Raw genomic sequence first — 24498 nt, 5'->3', positions numbered from 1 at the left:
CGTGGGGGACACGCTCAGGTGTCAGCAACACGCCTCGTGTCCTTGTCCCTGCCCTTCCCGCCGGGCGCTGTCCCCACACCAGGGAGGGACGCGGTGTGAGAGGGGCCACACGCGGCGGGGACAGAGAAGGGACCCCGGGCAGGGAACGCCCAGCCCTCCGCAGCTGCGGACCTGCTCCTCCAGCGTTCAACTTCTGGGAGGGAGGAGGGAGGGCGGGAGGAAAAACCGGACTTTTGGAGCCAGCGAAGCGGCGGGGAGGTGGGTGGGAGTTGGAGGAAATGGGGATGGAGATACAGGGGTTGGGAAGCAGATCGTGCAGCCCGGGGGATTGTCAGAAACGCTGCCCAGACCCCCTCCGCAGCCCCCAGGCCTGGCTCAGAGCCAGCCCGCTCTGCTGGGGGGAGCGGGGGGTTAGCGGAGGACATGGGGGTCACACCGAGCACCTGCGAGCAAACGCTGCCAGACCCCAGCGGGGGGAGACACAGCTGCAAAAGGAGCCCAAGGAAGAGAACTCCCCCTGTGCTGGGCAAAGGGTCTCTGCAATGGGGGTCTGCAGCCGGGCTGGGAGCTCAGGGGGCTCGGGTGGGTTCACCCACGCAGCCACCCCACGAACAGGGAGCAAACAGCCACGCAGAGCACGGACAAAGCCGGAGCCAGGAGATGGGCCGGGACAGGCGGCCCTTGGCCCGGAGCGCTGGCTGGGGGTGCGGAGAGTTTCCTGGCTGCCCTGGAAGGGGAGCGCTGAGCTCATGGCTGCTCCGCAGGGATGCTCTGCTCTTGCTCAACTTCCTCGCAGCAGGACCCAGAGAGCAGCCGTGGCCAAAAGCTGGCTCCAGGTGAAGCTGTGCACCTCCTGTACCCCCAGCACCAGCCTTACTCCTCCCAGACACAGGAGCTGGGGGACCTTGGAGATCACCCATCTCATGACCACATACAGGACAGTGGGACCATCCTGTGCATTCCTTTATCCCTGTGAGCGTGGGCTCAGCCTAGCCCAACCTCAGGGCAGGCAAGGGCGTCCCCCTCACAGCTGGGCAGTGACAGTCCTGCCCCTGGGGCTGTGCCAGTGGCCTGTCCCCTCCTGTCCCACAGCCAGGCTTTGCACTCCCACCCCACAGTGCCACAAAACCTACCTTGAAGCATCCCCAGTCACCAACCTGCATCCCAGCTCCATCCTACACCCTGGCAGGCACAAAGAAAGCCCAACAGCTTCTCCTCATCACCAAACCAATCCCAGCCAGCCCTTCCCACACTCACCAGTGCTCCCAGTGCCAGGAGCACCTATGCTAGCCGGGCTTTAACCCCTTCCCTGCTGGGCTTAAGGCACAGCCTCTGGGTAACCACTGTGCTTTGGAGCCTGTGCCTGTCCTTGCCCACTCCATGGCACAGAGGAGAAATCCCTGGGAGCTCCCACCATGTGCTGGCACAAAGCACCTCTGGACAAAACCCCCTGCACAAACACAGCCTCCTTGTTCAGATCATTAGGGCATCTCCTCTGGCCTCCCGAAAATAATTAGTCAGCCTCGTTAGGAGAGCAAACACAAGGGACATGGGCTGGCAGGGAGGCCTCGCAGTGCTCGTTTCCGGAAGAGTTGGCAGCACAGAATGGCCAACACGACCCTGCTGCACGTGAAAAGCCCAGTCCAGGCTGTGAGCCCCTCTGTGAGCCCTGCCAGGGGAGGAGGGGCTGCCAAGGGGCACCTCTGCTCCAGGCAGTGGGATGCAATTATGGAATATTCGTATCAAGATTCCTCCACGGCCACTGCGTGCCAAAAGTGACCCAATGGCTCCCAGGCTGCTGCATGGATGAGGGGGCTTGGAGGGGACAGGGACGGTGCCCGTGGGCACATGGCTGTGTCTTGACTGCAAAAGGAAAGAGAGATGCAGGCACTGTGTCAGGATGGGTCCTGTCTGGGTAAAAGGAGGCGGGAAGAGCAGTGCTGTGGGGCTGAAGGGTGCCTGGGATGCCTGGAGCTGACACCTGACAGCTCCTCACAGGTGTGGGCACAGTTCCTGACTGGCTGCCCACAGAGCCCAGAACACCCCCATTTACACCTGTGCTGGTGCCATCACAGCCCTGCTCTTGTGGCACGGGACAGTGACACCCCCCAGCCCAGCTCCCAGCCCTGCTGGTCCCAGGGCAGATTTGGGGCCCCCCATGACCTCCCCACCCCAGCACATCACAGACCACTGCCACTTCATTACTGTCATTAAGCTTTTATTTCCACTGTCACAAAGTTCCTGGGTTTTGTTTTGTTCTGTTATTAAACTGTTTCATTTGCTTGGTTTTGCTCTTGAATTCATCTCAAGACAAGGCAGCGGGGCATGCAAGCCGAGATACCGGCACGGACGCACACACAGGCTTCATCTTCACAAACAAGGCTCTTTGCTGGAGCTGCTGCTTCTCAGCCTGGAGCTTGGCCACCCCCTGGGCAGGGGTCACACCTGTGGCACAGGACACCCAGCCCAGGGCTGGTGGCCACAGGAGCAGAGAGAGAAGGGAAGGATGACTTTGCTGCATGGGCAGGGCTGACGTGTAACTGAGACTCCAAAACTGCTGCACCCCAAACTGTGCACTGAGACTGAGGCCATCAGCTCCCTCCTTTGCCCTCAGCCCTCGCTTCTGTCCCAGCCAGACCCTCCCCTCCAATGCATTTGGGAAGGACAGGTGATAGTTGCTCTCGCTAAATGTCCCAAATCTCCTCCTTGGATGGGGGACAGTGAGCTGGCTGCAGGTCACTCACCCATCCCAAATGACCCCCCAACCTGAAGTACATGGGAAGGGGGCAGCTCTGCCAGTGATTTCAGCTGCCCCCATGCCATGCCTGCCCCTGCTTCAACGCCAGCCCTGCTCCAAGTGGGGCTCAAACCCAGATCCCAAGACTCCAAGACAATTCCACCCTCTGGGCAGCTGCATCCCTGCTCACTAAGGAGCAGCGACCTGGGCTGGGATTCCCACGACTTCAGCCTCCCCATCCGACAGGAATGTGGTGTCTTGATAGCATGGGAAGAGCCAACAGGCATCTGCTTCTGTAAAGGATGGTGAGATGCAGCTGGTACCAGATGCAGCTGGTACCTGGCACCAACAGGGTCTGGGGTCCCCCATAAGCAAACACCTCCTTCCACCAACCCAACGGAGAGTCCAGTCCGGTCTCGTTAATTGCAGTAATTCACAGCCTGCTCCAGAGGAAAAACCCTTCACTTCTCTCTCTCTCGGGTTCTGGTTTGTGCTGTGAGGAGAGGGCAGGGGGGAATCTGCCCCCAGAGCCCTCTGCCACATTCTTGCTCCTGGAGGAAACAGCTCAGCCCAGCCCAGCCCCAGAGCTCAAGGAAAGACGGATACAAAGCAGCAACAGTCAGCGCACAGACAGAAAAGTGAAAGAAAGGAAAGTACAGACATGGCATTTAATGGGGAACACCGACAGGGACAAATGAGAGGGGGCACATGCCACAGTCACCGGGGCTGGAGCCTCACCTCTGCCTGGCTGTGCTTTGGGCCCCCTTCCCACGGCCAGGGCTCTATTTTGGACAGGCACCAGGAACCCGAGTATGAACAGAGACAAACCGGGGCCTGCTGGCAGTTTCATCACGAGCAGGTGTAAAACAGAGCTGGAATTAAAGACTCACTGGTGTAAATTCCACCCCAGTGTTTCACCATTCCTGGTGTTCTGCACGTGCCTGATGCTCGGTGGGTCCCTGTGCCTGAAGTCCTGAGCACTCGTGCTTGCCAGGGCACAGACACCAAACTGCTTTGCAGAGGGGGATGGCTCACCCCAGCCACTCCACTGATGGGGAAACTGAGGCACGAGGAGGTTAAGGCCAACATTTCCAAGCACAAGACACTCAAAGCCTTATTTTCAGTGATACCAAGGTGCTGCAGATCCTGGTGGTGTTCAGGAGGAATCAGGGGCCCGTGGTGCTCCCCAAAAGGGAGACTAGAAGCATCCAAGCCAGGGTCCCAAACCCACAGCCAGGGTCCCACACTGGGGTCAAAATGCTTTGCTCAGGGACACTCAGCAGTGCCAGGAGCCCTGGCAGGGCTGACTCCCTGGGGAGACATCTGTGAGCACTGACGGAGCTCAAACCATGACAGGTCCTCCATAAATTAAAAGCTTTCCAGGGGAAAAGTGTCAGAGCAAATGAGGTTTGCCTTTGCCTGGGAACTATGTCAAACGTGGCAGGGCCCATCATTCATCAGTGGAGGTGATTACAGCAGTGTCACATTCATTGGGAACATCGATTGGCACCAGGAGGGGACCAGTCTGGCAGATGAGCATTCAATAAGCTGCAGGCACTGCAAAAACCTACCCCAGGGAGTTGCATTTTGGCCACAGAGCAATAAAGAAAAGGAGGTTTCCATGAGAGTGAGTGAGGAGCACCCTTCAGAAGCACCCCCACAATGAAACATGGGCATCCTCAGGGGCAGGAACTGCAGAAGAGGCAGAAATATTGCACGTGGATGTGAGGTCAGTCTCCTTGGGGATGGGGAAAGGTGGTTTTTCACGGGCATCAAGAAGTACCACAAGCACAAAATCCCAAAACTGGGGAGTGGGGCTGCACAGTGAAGAACCAACTGAATCCTTTGGCTGGGAGGATTCAGGAAACACTGAGGCACCACCTTGTCTCCTGCATCGTGAGACACCTGTCCTCCACGTCCAGATGTCACCTCCCACTCCCATAGGGACAATCCTCTGTCTGGGCTTAGCCACAGGAGCGGGGAGAAAGATGGGTGGAAAGATGCTGCTACCATCAGCCGGAGCAGAGATGGAAGGGAGAGGCCCCAGGGTGGCTTTAGGGGTCTCAAAGGCTTCTTGCACGCTGCTCCTGAGGGAATGCACACCTCTCCTTTCCCAGAGCAGGCGCCGAGGCAGCTGAGGCATCACCCATGCAATGCTCATTCTCCAGCAGAAATGCCAACTATGTCCCACTGTGGTGTGGGTGCTGGTGGGGCTGAGCTGGGGGCACATCCCAGAGGGGTGCTGGGTGTTGATGGGGTTTGGAGAGGCCATGCAGGCCCTGCTCATGACAAGGAGTCTGCAGCCCAGTGTCCCCAGGTGTGCATTCCCAGCCCTTTGCCTCCTCCAAGGTGGGCACAAGCAGCTCTGCCTGGGCCACGCCCTGGGCTCACAGCAACACCTCCCATGTCCCATGGGAGTGAGGGGGCAAGGAGACACGTGAGCTGTACACAGCCCAGCCTGGCACTCCCCTGTCCCAGCGGGATGGGGGCACGGAGCAAGACACAGCAAGGCTCCCCCTCTGCCCCTCCAGCACACAGCATGATTCACAGCCACCACCAAACACCCTCCCACTGTTTGCAAAGCAGAACATAGCAAAGGAATCTGCTCAAAAGCAAAAACCCAACTCTGGGCTCCATTAATACTTTTTCATGCAGTGAGAAAAATGACTAAAAGGAAGGAAATGGGGACGTTCTGGTGCCTGGTAGTTTCCTCACCCTGCCCGACTGAGGGATGGGACTTGGTCTGCTCAGAGTCTGGGCTGAGTGAGCCCTCACTGAGCTCCCCAAGGGAAAGGTGAACAGAAAAATGCAGGGAACACGGGGACAGGAAGAGGAAAAGAAGCTACAGCATCCCCTCCAAACAGCAGCCAGCCCACGGAGCTTGGGATACGAGGGGTGGGAGGAGAGGGGGGAAGGCAGATTTTTGGCTTCATTGTTATTGCAGGCTCCCGGGTCCCCGCAATAGTGTACGAGCATGTAAACCTTACAAATCCTCACCTGGGTGGGTGGACACACACACGAGAGACGAAACACAGCAGCAACATTTACAACAAATAAATAAGGATATCGATCGTCGAGATAGGCATATAAAAAAAAAAGCCTCACTTTTTTCCACCGAAGGAAAAATAAAACCAAAAAAACCCAAAACAAAACCAAACCAAAAAGCACAATACTGTCTCACAAAAAAAATTAAAAAAAAAAATTAAAAATAATAACAATATAATATATATCCCTAGAGAGCCGAGCCGGGCTGCCAGCGGCATGGTGGGTGACACCAGGACTCTGTTCCCAATCGCCGTCGGTGCCTCGGCTCCCCGGCCACCCCACACGGGGCTGCAGCCCCTGGTACCTCTGGGCTCTGGCCGGCTGGTCCCAAGAGAGGATCCCGCCGGCGCCTCCGCAGTCCCATCCGAAAAGGCAGGAAAAAGGGAGCAAAGGGGGTGAGGAGGCCGAGAGGGGGCTCTGCCTGCGGCGATGCTCCACCCATTCCCCCGGCCCTGAAGTCCTGGGCGTTCGCTGCCGCTCAGACCGGGGTCTGGCATGGGGGGTTGTTTTGTTGGTTTTTGTTTTTTTTTTTTTTTGGAAAAAGCAGAAGTTGGCAAATGGCAGCGGCTGGTTCAGAGTGCAGAGAGGGGGAGTGAGCTCGCGCTTCAAGGGCATCCCTGGCTCGCAGAACAGAAAGAAAGGCCGGGAGGGACAGGCAAGCTTCGCGCGGCGGTGGTCGGATGGCACGGAGAGCATCTTCCCCCAGGCATCTGCAGGACAGGGTGAGGAGGAGGGAAAGAGGGTGAGAAGTATGGCCAGAAACCCCTGTGGCCATCTCATGTGGAAGCCCAGGAATTACCTGGGACAGATCACAGCTTAGCCCAGGGTCCCTACACTAAGGGAATAAAGCTGAGACTTTGCGAGGTGGGACATTAGAAAGATACTAATAGATTAAGCCCCATTGGTTCAAGACCTTAGACTTTTATAAGGTCAAGCCCTTGCCTGTAACAAAGTTTGGCCACCTACCCCCAGGTAAAACCCTGTCAAATGCCAGGCTAACCACACCCATGGTCTTTGGATGCTGCCTTTGGTCAGACGCATTAAATCCTATCTCTGGGCCATCCATCATACTCATCTCATTTATTAGTCATGTGCAACCCAGCCAACCCGGGGTTTGGGTCATGGGGATCCCCCCACCTTGTGACAATCTCATGTGACACCAGCGCAGCTGGAAAGGTAAAGCTGTAAACAGAATAGAGATTGAAAATCTCCAAACTCCAGTGGGGCTAAAAAACACCCCGCCCCCAGGACGCTGCCTGGACTGTGATGACCAAAACCACTCCACAGGGCACAGCAAGGACCACGGGGTGCTCAGCCCAGCACCTGTATGATGCTGTGAACCAGTGTCCCCGACACTGTTGTGCCAAACCCAGCTCCAGGGCATAATATAGTAAGATATAAGATAAATAAAACCTTTAATACAATCTGTCTCTGGAGCGTCCCCGTGCCCCCAGCACACCAGCTGCCTCCCTGCCTCCTCTGCAGCCACATCTGCTGCTGAGGGAGTGACCTGTGCCGCGGGCAAACATTTCTATCTCCATGGGATGATGAGGTCTGAGGGAGCTCTGTGAGACGGGGAGGACTGGGAGAAACCTATCAGAACGGGGGCAACATTTCCCCGGCTGGATTTGGGGGGGATATCCATGTTTTGGTGCTTTAGCAGAGGAGAAGCAGCTGCCTGTTCCTGGGGAAGGTGGGAATGGCACGAGGCAGGTGGGAGATGGGCCCCCAAGACCCCAGTTCTGCACTCACCGCCGCTCGGCCCCGGACTATACGAGCCCATCGTAGAGGGAGAGCGCCTGCACAATGGAGGGGTCGGCCTTGGAGCCCTCCTGAAATTCCTGCAGCGTCAGCTTCCCGTCTGCATTCTGCAAAACACTCCTGTCACTGCACTGCTTCACCCCAGCTGAGCACCCCAACAGCCCGGCACATCCACACCAGCACACACATCCTCCCCTGCCTCAGCCTCGGTTTCCCCATGGAGCCACCCATGCCTGCAGCCCTGGAGGGGACAATGCCACCTTGGAGACCCTGGAATGGATACAGGGATCCCAGAGAGATGTGGGTACCCCACAGAGATCTTGTGTTGGTAGGGCAAGGAGCCAAGATGCAGCAAAGGGACCCACACCTCCTAAATCCCTTGGCCACAGGGAAAAAAACCCCAAGCACCCTCACCTTGTCCATCATGGCAAAAATCCGATCCACCCTCTTCTCTGGTGTGTTCTCCTCCTCAGGAAGCTCCACTGTGTTTCCCTGCAGCAGCAGCACAGGACCAGGTCACACACCCATCTGTGCCCTGCCTGGAGGGTGTCCCCAGGGGAGGATTGTCCCCCCACACCCCACACCAGGACAGGGTGCAAGGGGACAGTGTTGGCACTAGAACCTCCCTCAGCAATCAGATCCAGACACTGCCCTGGCCACGATGGCCACAACCCCCCACTGAAAAAGGCCAAAGAGGGAATTGGGGTTGTTTCAGCATTCCCACAGAGCCAAGCTCCAGCCCAGCACAGACCCCCAGGGACTCCTCACCCTGTGCTCCCCCTGCCCCTCTTACCACCATCTGATAAATGGCATCCACAATGTCCAGCATCTCGTTCCTCGTGATGTATCCGTCGTTGTCCAAGTCGTAAAGCTTAAACGCCCCTGCAGGAGAGAGCAACACCAAGGGGCTGTGGCCTCACCCTGGACACACAGCCCAGCACCCTCGTGGAGCTGAGCCCACCAGCACCCCATGGGGACCACTTACACCTCAGCTTCTCGTCCAGCGTCCCCCGGGAGGTGACCGACAGCGCCTGGATGAACTCCGAAAACTCGATCCTCCCGTCCTGGGGGAGGAAAGGAGGGGTCAGGGTGCTGCTGTCAGCAAAGTCCTCCCTGCCCATGCACCCCCTCAGAGGGGGCACATCCAAAGCGGCAGCAGGGAGGGAGGAGTGATGCACATTTATCTCCAGCACTGTGATCCAGCTGCCGAGAGCATCCCGGCAGGAGCGGCTCTGGAATGCCGGGGGCACGGCATGGACGGGCTTTTGTCAGCAGCACCACACCACCACGTTTCCCCCTTCCTGCTTTGCCACTTCATCGCCCTTCCCCACGTGACTCTCCCCAGCTAAAATAAGCGCAGGGGCTCGCTCCAGCTGCGCTGTTTCTATTTCATGCCCCAGGAAGCGCTGCAATATTTTGCTCCTCCAGTGCCAGGCAGACGCATTCCAAACCCATCCCACCATCCCCGTGGGCCTCCCCCTGACCCAGCCTCTGCATCCCAGACTTACTTTGTTCTCATCGAAGACATTGAACACGAAGGTGGCAAATTTGGTTGGGTCACCGAAGGGGAAGAACTGTTTGTAGATCTTCTGGAAGCCGGCGGCATCGAGCTGCCCGCTGGGACAGTCCTTGATAAAGCCCTTGTACCTGAGAATGGAGGGCACAGCGTGGGCCCACGAGGGTCTCCCCACACAGATGGAAGGCTCTTCCCAGTGCTGTAGTGGGCTGGAACTGGGAAGGTCCCCAGGTGCTCCCATCACCCACCCACAGCATCCCATCCTTGCCACAGGGAGGGTGGCAGCAGGGACAAGCAGTGAGTGGCACCAGTGACACCGAGTGGTGCCCACTGCACTGCTCCAATCTGCTGCCAGCTCAAAAGTGGCAAAAGGGCCACGACCAGGCTTATGCTGGACATTTTCTGGGAGATGGGAGGTGACAGGGACGCGCTGCCCAGCCAGGACTGACAGCAATGCCACACTACAGCCATGGCCTGGCAAAGAACAATGGCACAGTGACCACTGAGTTCTGAGGGTGGCTGGGCACTGGAACAGACTCCCCAGGGAAGTGGTGATGGCACCGAGCCTGCCAGAGGTCAAGAAGTGTTTGGACAACGCCTGCAGGCACACGGGATTCTTGGGATGTGCAGGGCCAGGAGCTGGACTTACGATGATGTTTGTGGGTCCCTTCCAACTCAGGATATCCCATGATAATTTCTGCATGACCACAGATGAAAGCTGCTCAGAGGAGCTGCGGGGTACAGCAGGGTTCCTGTGTCCTCAGGTGGCACAACCCAGGTAATTTCCAAAACCCACCAATGCTTAAACACCCCTAAAACCCTTGGTGCCAGCTGCAGGCTGGAGCTGGGTGCTGGGAAGTGCAGCTGCACCAGAGGGAGCAGGGAAGGGGCTCAGTGGCTCCGTGGGCGTGGGCACCACGCAGGGAGAGTGAAGGGAGCATGTGGGACCACACGGGGATCACGTGGGGTACGTGAATATTATGCAACACCTCGCCCAGATCTGTCAGGCGCCCGCTGCAGCGGGACAAGGGCTGGAGGAGGAGGGGAAGGGGGTGGCGAGGTGGGAAACCGAAGTGCCGGTGACATCGTTTTCACGTTGCTGCAGCTATGACTCATCGGGTGGGGGGGAAGGATGAGAGAAAGAGATAAAGAAAGCAAACCTTGGCTGGTGGGATAGGGAGATGAAAGGGAAGCGGTGGCTTTTCTAGGGCGCTGTGTTCGGTGGGGTGGAAGGGATGGAGTGAGAGCGTGCTGCTGCCAAGAAAATGTGGATCCTACCCCCTGACAGCCCCTGCGGCCAAAGGGAACACACTGGGACGGCACCAGCCACCTGCACCAGGTCACCAGCAGGACAGTCCCCATGTCCCCACACTCTGGCTGCTCGTATGGGGAGGGAAGAGCCGCTGGGACCCAGCCCTTGCATAGGGTGTGCAAGGAAAAACCCTCAGTTTTCTCTCTTCCCTCTGTGAGGCAGCACCTGCACCCCAACACGGGTGCAGCTGCCCACGTCTCCTGCACATCCCTGCTCTGCCTGGCCAGGGAGGTGGCCGAGTGCCACCAGCTCCTGCCCCCTGCCCACAGCCCCATGCCCCAGCCAGCTCACCACCACGGTGGGCACTCACCACTGCTGCACCTCCTTCTCCGTGACTGCAGGAGAAAACAGGAGAAAAGAGAAAAAAAAAGAGACAAAAATTTAGTGTTTTTGCAGTGACAGCCGTTCCTCTGCCCATCAGTGAATTCTCTGGGGAATACTCTGGGGTTCCCAACAATGGCTTTCCTGGGGGATGTCCCAGGGCTCACTGGCTCCACGAGCTGCCAAGTGCTCCCCAGGTGTTCCCCACGTGGCAGACCTGCTTTTGAGGGCCAGCCTGGGCCAGCCCAGGTGGTCCATGGGGCCTGGGCTGCAGGTGCTGGGGACCCCCAAAACTAGGGAGACATCTGAGATGTTTCGTGTTGCACTCAGGGAGTGCAGAACTACGGATGGACCATGAAGCTGATCAAGCCTGGGGAGGATCTGGCCCTGCTGTCTCCTCTTCCACAAACATCCCTGAAAACATCTGCTGAAACATCTGCCTGGAGGCAGCTCAGGGAAGGGACTTGCCTGGCCCTGACACTGACACACTGAACGTGGGCACAGGCACAGCCCCAGGGCTGGCATCCCCCCAGGTATCAGCTGCCTCTTGAGAAACATCATCAAACCCATCCCAGCACCCTGAGAAGCCTCACCAGGCTCTGGATAAAAACCCCAAATATGACAAACTAGAGAACAGACAGCATTGGCAACCCCAAGTGTCCCCAGCCAAGGGACAGCTGCTGAGATGAAAAACGTCCTCAGCAGAGAAAAGGCTCTGAGGGATGTGGGGTGCTGGGCAGGGGGCTGGCACTTGTCACTGCATGTCCCACTGCAGGAGCTGTGCCTGTGCCTCCCCACAGCGGGGAGCCAGGTGCCAGCAGGTGGCCACAGGGGGGAACGGCCTCATTTGTCATTTCCTTTGCGCCGTGCATCTAAATAATGATGAAAAAGCCACAGGTCTGAAAGGCGCGGGGATAATGAGGCGAGTGGAGATGTCAGTGTGCAAAGGGCTGATAAAAATAGAGACCGAAGACACACCAACAGATGCCAATTACCTTGGATGGCAAGGGAACGAAAAAGAGGCAATTTTCCATCAGGAAGATTTGTAACGTGCCTGGCAGAAGGTGCAGAGCCCAGAGGTGAAGACTGGGGCGGCAGCAGTGGGACAGCCAGGAGGGCACACAACGGCCCCCACCTCATCACCAGCTGGATTTTGGCTCCAGCATCCCTGCTAGCAGGAATGTCTGTGCCCAAAGCTGTTCCCATGCATTGGAGAGTCCCTCCATCCCAGCACAGGGGTCACTGGAGGGACAGAGCCTTCGATTGTCCCCTCTTCCCCTGGGATTCAGCAAAAGCAGCACTCACTGTAGCACCCCAGGGTGTCAGAGCAGCAACTCCCCAGGAGAGGGGATGCAGACATAGGGATGCTCAGCGTCTGGGATGAAGAGCACTGAGGGCTTTGGCAGGGTCACAGGAGGGATTTGGAAGGTTTGTTTCGGGCAGGCAGCAGTCTCTTGCCAGGAGGGAGCCAGAAAGGACACGCTGCATCCAGCAGCTGAGCTGGGGTGGGCTAAAACATCAGTCATAGCAGTTCCAAGGGATTTCCCCATCCTCCCCCCCAAAAAAAGGGTTGCACAGAAGCATCCTTGCAAAAGAGAGACGCTGAGTGACATCAACAGGAACAGGCTTCCCTGCACACACACCTGCATTGAGACACAAGCCATGATCTGAGCCCTGAGGATGCTCAGAGGATGCCCCAGGCACCAGCTCTGCAGGCCCAAGCACCCAGGAGCTCCAAGGAGCACAGGTGGAAGGAGAAGGATGAGGGTGAGCCCTGGGGGCAGGTAAAACGGACTGCAGCAGCAGCCGGGGCTGCACTCAGAGCTCGGCTCCAGGCAAATCGCCTTCTGCTCTCTCTTGTTCGACTGCTTTTCCCCCAACGTGCTATTTCGGGCCCGGGAGCTGCCTTTCAACTCCAGCAGGAAACAATTAAGAAATCTGTGCTTTTTTTAGTACGGGAGAAATGCTGGTAATGACACGCTCGGGCTGAGGCGGGCGGGAAGGAGGGACGGAGCCAGCTCCCCTCGTGCCGCAGGAGAGATGTGTGATGCTCCCAGGAGAGGCTTTTCCGATGGAGGGAACCATTCAGGTGCCAGGCTGGAAATCAGCTCAGGGCTCCCAGTGAGGGATTTGTTAATGTGCATCCTGGCACGGAGCCCCATCCCTCCCCCAGCACCGCTGCCTGTCCTCCAGCCTGGGGGCTGGGCAATCTGTGGGGTTTGTCCCGAGGTGGGAGCGTGGCCTCATCTCCCAGCCCTTGGCAAACCACCCACCGCTGGGTTCGCCTCTCCACTGCCACCAAACGTCCCCAGGGCAGGGAACCACCCCAGCCCCGATCCCGCGTGGGGACTGAGCGGTGCTCGCCTCCCTGTGCGTGCTCTTACGGATCCGGGACAGATGATGACTTCATGGCTGCCACTTCCCAGCCACTCCGGCCGCGCTGGGTGTTGACACTCCGAGCGGCACCGATTAGGAATGCTAATGCCCGACTTGCAGCCGCAGAAACCTTGGGGACACGCTACTGAGTGCGTGGCTGCGCCACCTGTCCCGAGGCGGCGGACAGAGGACACACGGCGGGGACAGACACACGGCGGGGACAGACACACGGCGGGGACAGACACACGGCGGGGACAGGGCTGTCCCTCTGCCCTGCATCTCCGCGGCAGGCAGAGCCCCGCCGCGCTCACAGACAGAACCGTGCAGCGGCAGCTGCTGCATCTCCCTCCCGCGCCATCGATATCGGTGCTCCGCCGACACGCGTCACTTGGCAGCGATAGAAACCTCGGGTGAGCCCACAGCAGCCCCATAGAACACCCCAGCGGGGCAGGGCCGGGTCCCTGATCCGGCGAGGAGCCGGGCTCAGCTGCCGTGCCGCGCTCCGGGGACTGCCGCTCCCGCAGCCGCCGTGGGGACGGCTATAAATAGTGCACGTAGCAGCTTGTTAGTAGCGGCGTGCCCCGGCTTCCTCGGGGATGAAAGGCGCTAAATAAAGGCAGAGTATTATCATTTGTTACGAAGCGCAAGGCTGGAAGAGGCATCGCCGAGCCGGGAGCCGCCGGCGGCGGCCCGCAGACTCCGGCCCGTGCCTCAGCCCCGCGCCGCGGCAGCGGAACCGTGCGAACAGCGGGACTCGGAGCAGGCAGCGGGGACAGGAACAGGCACCCAGAGCAGCTCAGGAGCTGCCCCACACGGCCACACCGCATCCAAGCGCCCTCCCTCTTCGCTGGCTGGTCCCTTCCCGCTGCCACCTCAGGCGGGAGGAAGGTTTTGGTGTCTGGCATCTCAAAGCGGCAGAGCCTCCAAACAGCCCCCAGCCCCCTCCTCGCAGCTGCCGGTACCTAACTCCCCCCCAGCCCTCTCCCCCCACCTCTCCATCAATCCCAGTGGCACAGGCGAGGACTGACAGCTCCGTCACCACCCGCCCTTCGCGTGCCCCCTCTCCTCCCACCACCCAGCTGCCACTGCAGCAAGAATCAGCTCTGGTTAATCAGTGCTCAAGACTGTTAATTTGTGTTTTCCAGGCGGAGAGGAGAGGAGGGACCCGGGACTGCAAATCCCCGTCCGTCGCCCTGCCGCAGGGAGCTCGCTGCTCGCTGGACCGCGGCGGGGACAGGGCAGGGCAGGACGGGGGGCGGGAGGGACTCCAATGGTTCAGAGAGCCCTGGTCACGGTGGGATGCAGGAGGTGACGTGATGCTCCAGCCCCACAGGGGCTTGTTTTGTGCTGACATCCCTTCCCCTGTGTGCAGGGGCGGAGGTTTGGCCACAGCCGCAGGGCTGGACCCTGAGCAGGACTGTGCACACTCAGCTCAGCCCCTGTGTGCCAAAACCGACGGCACGGCTCTGTCCTTATGCAGGTTTGGGTTCCCAAAGGCTCAGGGAGGAGTCTCCCCCGAGCCTCCACACGTCCCCCCTTGCCCCAGCTGCGAGGGCAGCACCTTGATCCCGTGGGACTATGGCACGGCAGCCTTATCAGGGTAACCAGTTAATTATTTCCAGGCACAAAGTGGCTTCCCTCACCGCCACAGAGCACTCCAGCTATGCCAGCTCATGGGGCTGTGCCAACCCACGGCCAACTGGTCCAGCACCACACACTGGGTGGGTCACGGCAGGGGCACTCCTGTGGTATTTATTCCCCACAGTGCCCTGCTGTGGCTCCTTCACAGGGTCCCCGGGCACTCCCATCTAGGGGAGACGGCACATCACTCCAACAAGGGGCTCCCATCGGGTTTGGGGCTGCCTAAACCTGCTGTAGGTGCTCAGGGCAGTGCCCAGGCCGGGGAAAATTAGGCACCCACAATGGGTGCCCCCTGCGTGATCGAAGTGGGTGCTCAGGCGTGAAGGAATGGGGCATTTATGCACGCACTAACTGGGCACCCATGCCTGAGCACGAGGGGCACTCATGCAAAAACACACCACGAGATCATGCGTGGACTAATTGGGCACTCGTGCATAGATTATGTGGGTGCTTCTAGGTGAACTAATTGGGTGCTCATGCATGAATTGCCCGGGTGCTGTAGCGAGAGTGAAAGGGCCGCTCATGCACGAACCAGCTGGGGGCTCATGCATCCCTTTTTGCGGGCATTCATGAATTCACGGGGCGCTCATGCACGGATTAATTGAGCAGTCACGCGTCCATTCGCTGGGCACTCCTGCGTGAGCTAATTGGGCACTCATGTGTAAATTAGTGTAATTAGGAGATAACACACTTGTGCACGTACTAATGGGGCACTCAGGTGTGAATGCATCAGGTGCTCGTGCATGAATTAATTGGACACTCAGGCATGAGCTAATTGCAGGCACGTGCGCCTATTAATTGGGCACTCATGCATCAACCAGCAGGGCGCTCATGCACGCAGCAGCAGCGCACGATCCAGCGGGAATTCACTGGGCAGCCATGCATCAATCCAGCCGGGTGCTCACATGTAAATTAACTGCGCGCTCATGTGTGTGTTAATGGGGTGCTCATGCGTGCAGGAATGGGGCGGAGGAGCCCGGGGCGCCCCTGTGTGCGCTGAGGGGCTCCTCCTGTGTAAAACACCCGGGCGCTGCGGGGTGAGCCCCGCACACCCTGCGATTCGTGCCCAACGCACCCCGCCCCCCGTCTCGGCGAAACGCATATTTAAGGATTTTTCTGAATGTAAATCTGATACAAACTCCACTCTCGACATGATCACAATGTTAATATTGACCAATTAGGAGCTCCCCGCTCGCTCCCCCCCTCCCGGCTCGGCAGCGTTGTGCGTGCGCTCGCTCCGGCTTCACTCCAGCCCCTGGATCACAGCGTCAGCATCACGGTGTGAACAGCCCCTGCAGAATTCGCCTCTGGTCCTTCAGAGCGACCACAGGGCTCGGAACAGCAGGTACTCGGTGCAGACTTCACACCTGCAAACACGGACACAGCAAGGTCCCATCGGTTTGCACAGAGGGACCCAGTGGCAGCCCCTGGCTCTGCAGAGTTCCCTGGGCTAAACACCTCACAAGCCGAGTGGTCATTCCCAGCTCCACGCCTTGTCCCCACTGAACGCTCAGCCAAAAGCACGGCAGCAGCTGTTGCAGGTGAGGGCAGCACATGTGGGACTTCATCCAGCCCCCAAACAGGGGCTGGGCAGCACTTGCCTGGTGCGGAATGGGCACCTCCCTGCCCAGAGCGGAAGATGCCCGGTATGCCAGGGAGCCTGGGGTCACCTCTGGCAGCTTGAGCTGTCAGGTGGCTTTGTGCAATTCGGGGGGAGCACTCCAGGGACAGCTGGAGCATCGGCACGAGGTTCTTCCCAGTGCACTGCCCCAGCTCCAGCCCCAGCACAGAGGCCAGTGCCCACGGGAGCTGCACGGGGGTGGAGGGAAAGGGTGAACTCTTGCAGGCTGCCTCCTCCCCTGGGACTGTCCATCAGCCCAGCCTGGGGCACTCAGAGCTCACTCAGGACCCTGTTTGATGACGGTAACTTTTAGGATACACCACACAGCAGCACTTTGGAAATTTGGCTAGTTAGGTCCTGATGATGCGGTCTCATTAAATTTCAGGTTGAACTCCTTAATGATGTCCTAGTCCCGTGCTCTCTGCCAGCTCTGGGGCCACCAGACCACTGCTGGTTGGGCTTTGCTCCTGCTCTCAGGCAGCACAGGGACAGCTCTGGGGAAGAGGAAGTAAAACACGACTGTGGCACCAGGGTGACCCCCATGCAAACAACTGTTTCTGGAATATGACTAATGTCATTTTCTTTTGCTCCCAGTTTGCCCCAACCACTGTTCCCCCAGCTCAGCCCCGTGCCCATCCCTGCTTCTGGCCACATCACCCACACACCGAGGTGTCCCTTTGTGGGGGCCCACCCCTGCTACATCCCCAAGGGATTTGGGATGAACCCCAACCGTGTGGGCACCAACACGGCTGGAGCTGCCTGCCTGTCACAGCGGGACATCCCCATCCCAGCCTTCCCAGTCTGGCCTCTCTCCCATCAGACACAGACATCACCAGCACCACGACAGGTCTGGGAGCCTCGGAGATGTTGGGAGCTCGAGCCTGACAGCGTTATTGGTGTCATTTGTTACTCTGAGACACGGAGCAGTACTCAGAGCAGAGCCGGGGTGTTTGGCATCTCCTCCCCGGCGGCTGCCATTAGTGGTCTGCTTCACTCCCAGACTGGATAAACAGGTCCATGAGCAGTTCTCGTCTCCCCCGGGGCTGGTACCAACAGGAAAGCCAATATGCAGCTGAAATCCTTTTTAGACTTTATTAAATATTTAAGGGCCCGACATTAAGCTTTGGAAATTTGGTTGAGGGAAAAAAGCAGCAGTTGTTCTTTGAAGTGGAGGCAGGAGAGGAAGGGCAAAGGACAGTGCCTTCATTTGGAAATTACTGAATCAGGCTGAAGCACCCTCACAGCAGGAGCTGGTGGCTGTGGCAGGTCTATCCCAGGACCGAATCTCAGCTTCCCCAGAGCCAACCCAGCAATGCCTGGAGGGGCAGAGGATTCCCAGAGCTGCTGGGAGCAGGGATGGAGCAGCCCCTCTGCCCAGCCAGGGCAGGCAGCTGTGTCCTGCCACCTGCTTAAATCCATCCCTTGGCCACAGGGGTTTCAGTGTGGCACTCCAAGGTGCCATCCCCAACCCCAGCAGCAATTCCTGCCCTGGGCAGAGGAGAAAACTCCCCTCTACACCAGCGTGGGCAGTAGGAAAGGAAGTGCCTCTGGCTCAGCCATCACTCCCTGGAGCCATGGGAAGGTCAGGAGGATGCTCAAGGCAAAGCCTTGCTGGCACTAGGGCCACCTCTGCTGCCCTCCCAGTCTATTGCAGGGATCACTGTGCACTGAGGGGTGGCACAGAGACCCGGAGCAGCTCCACTGGGTCCAGCCACTGACCAGAAGATGCTGGAGAAACACATGGATGAAGCACAGGCAGCCCTCCTTCCAGCAGGAGGTGTGGGGAGGGAGCCCTGTGCTGGCACCACCGAGCTGGGGAACCCACGGCAGTGACAGTGATGGAAGGAACTCAGACTGTGCCCTGGGGCTGAGCACCCCACGGTGCCCAGGGCACGAACCCTGGCCTCCCTTGGCATCCAGCTCCCTAGAAGATCCAGGAGAACAAGGAGGGGAAGGAGGAACAAAGTGACCCCACAAATGTCACCCCGATAACAGAGTGAGCGTGCCCGCAGGCTCCTCCCTGAAGCAGCCGCTTCCTTTGATGCCTTCAGAGCTTCTTGTTTCACAACCTTAATTATAGCGGCAGCAGCAAAGGTCAGGAGAGTGGTTAAGCAGATCCATTAACATGTCAGGGGATAGATGAAATGTGATTCTTGTGATGCTGGAGCAGCAGCGGCGCGAGCGTGGCCGGCGGGGACGGCTGCTCCACTCTGCCTCAGAGGGAACCCTCAGGGTCAGTCACATCTCCCCCTTCCCACCCTGCAAGAACCTCTCAGAGACTTCAGGGGCTCCTCAAACCCCAAAACTACTTCTGCTTGCATCCACCCATGGAGCCCCAGGTGCGTGTGTGTGTGGGATGCTCTGGGTTGGATTCACTGGAAGCAGGTTGGGGTTGCCTTGGAGAAGGAACTGGAGATGCTCCAGACCACCACAGCCCTCCAGAGGCAGCACAGCAGGTCCACAGTGACCTTGCAGTGAACCTGCACCACAGCAATCCCCTTCACAGCCCTGGCTTACACGTGGCTGCAGCAAAACCCAGGCCCCAAACAAACTCCAGCCCCTGGGCATCCCTCTGGCACCTCCTGCCCATCATCCTGCCTCAGTGCCCCAAACCAACCTGGCCTCGGACAATTCCAGGGATGGGGCAGCCACAGCTTCTCTGGGCAGCCTGTGCCAGGGCCTCACCACCCTCACAGGGACGAATTTCTTTCTGATATCCCATCTAACTCTGCTCTCTGTCAGTCCAAAGCCATTCCCACTTGTCCTGTCACTCCAAGGCCTTTAAAAGTCACCCACACTGACAATTTCACCCAGCATTTGCCACTGAGGGATAACGGGTCCGCAGCCACCCGGCAGCTCACCCCACTTTCTGCTGGATGAGCAACAGGAGGGATTTCAACACAAACCAACCTGGCAGAGAAACCCAGTGCCTGAGGCCAAACGCTTTGGAGGCTAAAAATAAACCAGCAGCAGCAGGGGGGAGCCACCAAGGTCCCTCCTCTGCTCCTGCCCACTGCCCCAGCCAGCACATTTCCTCAGCACTGAGATGGCACGATGGAGCAAAGCCCCAGCCTGGCTCAGCCAGCAAGGAACCAATCCATTTTCCTGGCTGAAAACTGCTGCAATCGTAGAATTTCCTTTCCTTTCCCACAGAATTCCACCCGCCACCACGTACCCCCGTAACTACAAATCAATATGTTTATAGTTTGCTCTTAAACTAATGCCCATTAATTCCCTGCATTACTGTCGAGCAATGGAGCCAATTCTGCGGCTTATTGTGAAAGAGCAGAAAATGATGATGCCGGAGTGAGTTGAAAATCCACAAAATAGATCACAGTGGGTGGGATGCGGTTCTTGGGAAAAGAGCATCTCCCTCACACCCACTCTGCAGCCCGGGTGTCATTTTGGCACCCTTGCTGTGGCTCCCACACCTTCCCCTGAGCCCCACGGTGGCCTCAGGAGCACTGGGACCAGAATCCCCAACCCTCCTGACCCCAACCTGGCCCCAGAGCGATGCTGCTGCACTGACAGAGCTCTGAGCATGCCTGATTGCTCAGCTATTGCAGCCTCAAAAATAACAGTGCTAGTTCTGGACACGGGCAATAGCTGTGCAAAGGGAACCCTGAAAGCCAATCCTCCCCAAAATGACCCAAAAAAAAAAAAAAAAGAGGTAAAATGTGTTCTTCTGAAACAAGTGCACATTTTTAAAACTGCTTCATGATTTTTAAGGGTGACTGGCCTGGGAGTGCTGCTGTGAGTAGGGATATTCAGAACTGTATTTCTCTCCTGGTTTCTCTCCCAGGAGTCCACAACAAATCTTTTTCACCCAGGACATGGATCGTGCACTCACAGCTGCACATGTGCACATCACACGCTTCATTCAGGCCACAGTCACGCCTCAGGACCTTCAAAAATCTTCAGCTGAGCAGAACCCTCTGACTGTGGCCCCACAAGGCTCTTAAACACAACCCCAAATCCCACTATGGCCCTAAGCTGCGAGCGCCTGGCCCAAGTTAAGCTCAGGTTTAAATCCCTGTGGAAGAAGATGGGATCCAGGGAAGATGGTGGTTTCTTCAAGTCTTCGGAGTTACCACCTCCTGGGACACAACACCAAACTGCATCTCTGGGCTACCCCAAGGAGGCATCACGAAGGTAAATAAATAAATCATTATTAAGCACTTTGAGAGCCTTTCCATGAAAGGATCTATGAAAATACAAAGAATTACATAATTTATCATTCAGTATTATTATCCCTCAGCATTGACTTCTCCTGCACACTCCTGTGTGGCCCCAGCCTGGTCTCCAAGGAGGGTTAAACAGCCCTGCAGCCTGGCTGTCCCCACAAGCACCATTCCAGCACCTGGCAGACGGTGGAGCTTGGCATTGCCAGGTATTCCTGGGCACTCAGGTGCCCTGAGACACAGAAAGGCACACAGAGATGGGTCCAAACCAACAGGACTTGGGCAGCCGGCACTCCAAAGAAGCCCTTCTGCGCCTTTAGGAGTCCAAGTGCCATTAAAATCTGGCCCCCAGCACTGAATGTCAGGAGCAGGGTGGGGAGGGGAGCCAACAGACGAGGTTTCCAGGTTCCTGCCTTTCCATGTCCAGTTCCCAGCAGGGCCTGGGACAACCTGCTCTGAATGCGCACAGGAAAATATTTCTCACAGCTCACGGAGGCCATTGACAGCAGCTCTGCAGCATCCTCAGCTCAACCTCCCTGTCCACAACTGCCCTGGCACCTGAGCCTTGCCATGCTCCTCTCCCGACTGCTTCCATCACCTGAATGTCCCAGGATTGCTGCAACCGAGGAGGCATGGCCAGAGAAACACCACAAACAGGAGATGGAGAGCTCAGAGAGGACAAGGGACACAAGAAGAGGCAGGACAAGAAGACACCAGGCACTGAAGAGCACTGAGGGGAAGCAGAGGCCCTCTGTGTCCCTTGGATGAGATAAATGAGCAGAAAAGCTGTGTGGAGCAGGGAGAGGGGGTGACATTTCCCTCTGATCCTGCCGACCTGAGAGGGGCCTTTTTTGGTATTTGCTTTGTTTTGCATGGAAGTTCACACAAACAGAAAATGATGCAATGGAAGGAAATCCCAGTGCAGGAGAAGCCCTTCACATACCACAGGCACGGCTCACGCTGCCACGGGAACCTCCCTGGGACAAATGCAGGTTGCCATCAGTTTGGGCTGCTGGAGAGACAGCAGAAACACCACCACACATAAGGCACGGACAGCATTTGCTTGGTAACGTGGCAGCCAGGACATGGGATGGGCAGCACAGGCCAGGGACACTCTTGTGTCTTCCAGAAATGTGCCTAAATATCAACATGCTGTGGAAAAAAACAACCTTTTCCAAGCAGGCCCCGGATTTGTGTGCATGACTGTCCCCTGCTCCAGCTGGTCCACCAGCCACAGCACAGGGGTCTGGATCAGTTCCTCCTGCACTCAGCGCAGCCCTGCCCTCCTACCTGCCTCTCCTCTGCCTGGCCTTCCCAAAACACAGAAGGAAACTGGTATCTTTCCAATCTGCCATGGTCTGAAGATAAATCAGAGGCTCTCGGCCATGCCTGGGAGGGCCCTGTGAAGTGCTTCACCAGACAAGGGAATGCACGCTCGCCTTGACAGCTGCAGAACAGGGGCAGAAGCGCTCAGCAAAAGTAATTAATCCCAGAGACGAGAGGTGGAATGAGCAGAGCTCAACAAACAGACCCTGGAATTAGTGACAGCTCTCCCTGACAGGCACCATACCACCAGCCACATGCTGCTGGGGCACGTTGGGATGCTGCACCAGACTCCAGCCACGCAAAGGGCCACGTGCTGCTGGGTGCTGCTGCCTCACCTGCACAGGTAAAGGGGTCTTTAAAAAGAGGAGTGAGAGGTCCAGAGCAGGCAGACAAAGCTCCAGACTGGAAATCCACTGAGGGAGGAATGAGAGGATCACAATCCTTCTTGGAAAGGGTGCAGTGGAAAGAGGAGGGCACCCAAAAGAGAGGAGCACAAAGTTGGGAATGAAGTGATTCAAAAAAGCAATGACCTGCTGGCCTTATCCAGCAAAGAGACATCCCTGTGCCCAAAGACATTGGTTTCACCAGTGCTGTGTTTGGCTGGCTCCAGTAAGACACGGGGCACCACTGCCTGTGTAGCCCATGTCAGCCCCGCTGGTGCTGGCAGAGGAGCCACCCCAGGTGTGCAGGAAGCCTGGCACACAGGGGATCACCAGCACACAAGGCTGTGCAGGGGCTGGCTGTTCCTGGATTCCTCTCCATCACAGATCAGGTCGTCACAGAGGCTGCAAACCGAGCGGGGGATTGCAGCACAGCACTCTCGGTACCTGGCCCGGCTGCACTCGCCGTGGGCGACAGCTGCAGTGAGGACACCAAAACCCAGCTCAGCTCCAGCCGGGGCTGTGCCCACCTGGCACTGCCACATCCTCACTACTTCCTGCCCCCGAGCACTTTGAGGAAGCCCAGCTGGGGTACCCCAGCCTCTCCTACCATCACATCACAGATGTGGACATGCCCCCACCACCTGCCCTCCTCCCGCCGGCTGCCGGCTGTGCCACGGCAGAGAGCAGCCCCGCGTGTAGGGTTGTGCAATGCACCAGTATCGCTCCTTCTCCATATGGGAGAACTTGCTGCATCCTAATCTATTGCCTTTTTGGGTAAGCGCTGCCGTGGGACTGCAGCAATGACAGAGGGGAGAGCTCGCAGGTCTGCTGCACGTTCGGGGAATATCTGCGACCTGGCAAGCGGGGAGGCAAACTTGAGCCACCAAAGCCTTTGTTTCCTTTGTGCATCCTTCAGGAAAAAAAATGGTTTTGCTAAACCTGGATGGCTGAGGCACCAGCCACGTTAATGAGATTACGGTGGAGGTCCAGACGGGAAAGCCACTCGCTCAGAAAATCAGGTTATTAAACTGATACCGAGATACTCAGAAAAATATTGAACTCGCCGGTGTCGGGCTCTTCTCTCCACTTCAGAGCGCAATAACAAAGGGAACCCCTCCAACTAACGCACCCAAACTTTGGAAGCCACCCAGAGGCTCAGCACCCCGCTCCGGGAGCTGCTGCCGGGCTCCGGGGAGGCCAAGCCCCGCGGCGGGCCCCGGGTACCGGGTACCGGGCAGCCCGGGGGAAGGATGCTCGGGGCAGGGGCGGGGGGACGGCGAGGGAGGGCGCGATGCTCCGGTGGGCGCCGCGGGCGGGCAGGATGCGGCCCTGGCCCCGCCGTTCGCGGAGGCTCAGAAATAGGCCACGGAGGACGGCTTTTTGTAAAAAAACAGCGCGTTCCCCTGGCTCGCTGCCCCTCTCCGTGTCTCTGCTGCTGCCTTATGGGTTTTTTTCCTTCTCCCAGGCCAATCCCTGAATTCTTCCAACAAAGCCCGGCCGAGCCTGCGCCCTCCCCGGGAGCGGCCCCGCAGGAGCCGCCGCTCGCCGCGGCACCGACTCGGGGGAGCGGCGGGGCCGGGCGGCAGCGCGGATCGCATCGCACCCCCGGCAGCCCCCCGGCAGCCCCCCGGCACACTCACAGTACGTTTTCCTGGTCAGCTCTTCCACAACTTCAGGCTTCAACTTGCTGTTGGATTTGCCCATGGTGGCGGCAGCGCCTCGGAGCCCGCCGCCTCCCGGCCTCGCTGCGGGGCACGGAGCGGCGGGGCCGCTGCCTCGCTGGGGCTCCCGGCCCGGCTACATCCCGCGGGGGCGGCGGCGCCGGGGGCGGAGGGGTCTTTGTTGGCGGGGTTTGGCCGCAGAGCCGCGCTGCGGGGCCGCGCCGGGTGTGCGTGTCCGTGTGCGTGTCCGTGTGCGTGTCCGTGTGCGTGTCCCCGGCTCCACGCGCCCTCCCCGCCCTCCGCCGCCGGGCGCGGAGCGGCCGCGGGGGCGCGGAGGGGCGGAGGGGCGGCGCGCCCCGCCCCGCGCTGCGGGAGTGGGATGGGGATAGGGATGGGGATGGGGAGGGGGCTCCGGCACGGCCCCGCCGCTCCCAAAGGCAGGAGGAGCCGGCACGGAGGGGAGATTCCAGAGCGGCCCCTGCCACTGGCACCCCCGAGCAGCCCCGCGAACGCTCGGAGGGAAACGTCGGGAATCGCAGTCCTGCTTAGGGGGGCTGATGGGCAGCGGGGGGTGAGGAGAAGGGGAGCTGGCGGTGGGATCACACAGCCTGGGGCAA

The 24498-nt window shown here is 58.5% G+C and overlaps 1 protein-coding gene across 1 annotated transcript; it reads right to left on the bottom strand.

The window, feature by feature from the left end:
• Positions 1 to 5222: 5222 nt before the first annotated feature.
• Positions 5223 to 24159, bottom strand: NCS1 (neuronal calcium sensor 1). The gene is made up of 8 exons (XM_066332762.1): positions 23861 to 24159; positions 10682 to 10706; positions 9052 to 9190; positions 8529 to 8607; positions 8337 to 8425; positions 7958 to 8035; positions 7535 to 7650; positions 5223 to 6492 (listed from the first exon to the last, which is right to left on the bottom strand). The coding sequence occupies exons 1-7, from the start codon at positions 23922 to 23924 to the stop codon at positions 7552 to 7554; spliced, it is 573 nt and encodes a 190-aa protein (XP_066188859.1). The 5' UTR covers positions 23925 to 24159; the 3' UTR covers positions 5223 to 6492; positions 7535 to 7551.
• Positions 24160 to 24498: the final 339 nt, after the last annotated feature.

The sequence above is a fragment of the Sylvia atricapilla genome, chromosome 19 (assembly GCF_009819655.1).
Source record: "Sylvia atricapilla isolate bSylAtr1 chromosome 19, bSylAtr1.pri, whole genome shotgun sequence".
Classification (NCBI taxonomy): domain Eukaryota; kingdom Metazoa; phylum Chordata; class Aves; order Passeriformes; family Sylviidae; genus Sylvia; species Sylvia atricapilla.
The sequence above is the reverse complement of the archived record's forward strand: the minus strand, read 5'-3'. Positions and strand labels throughout refer to the sequence as shown.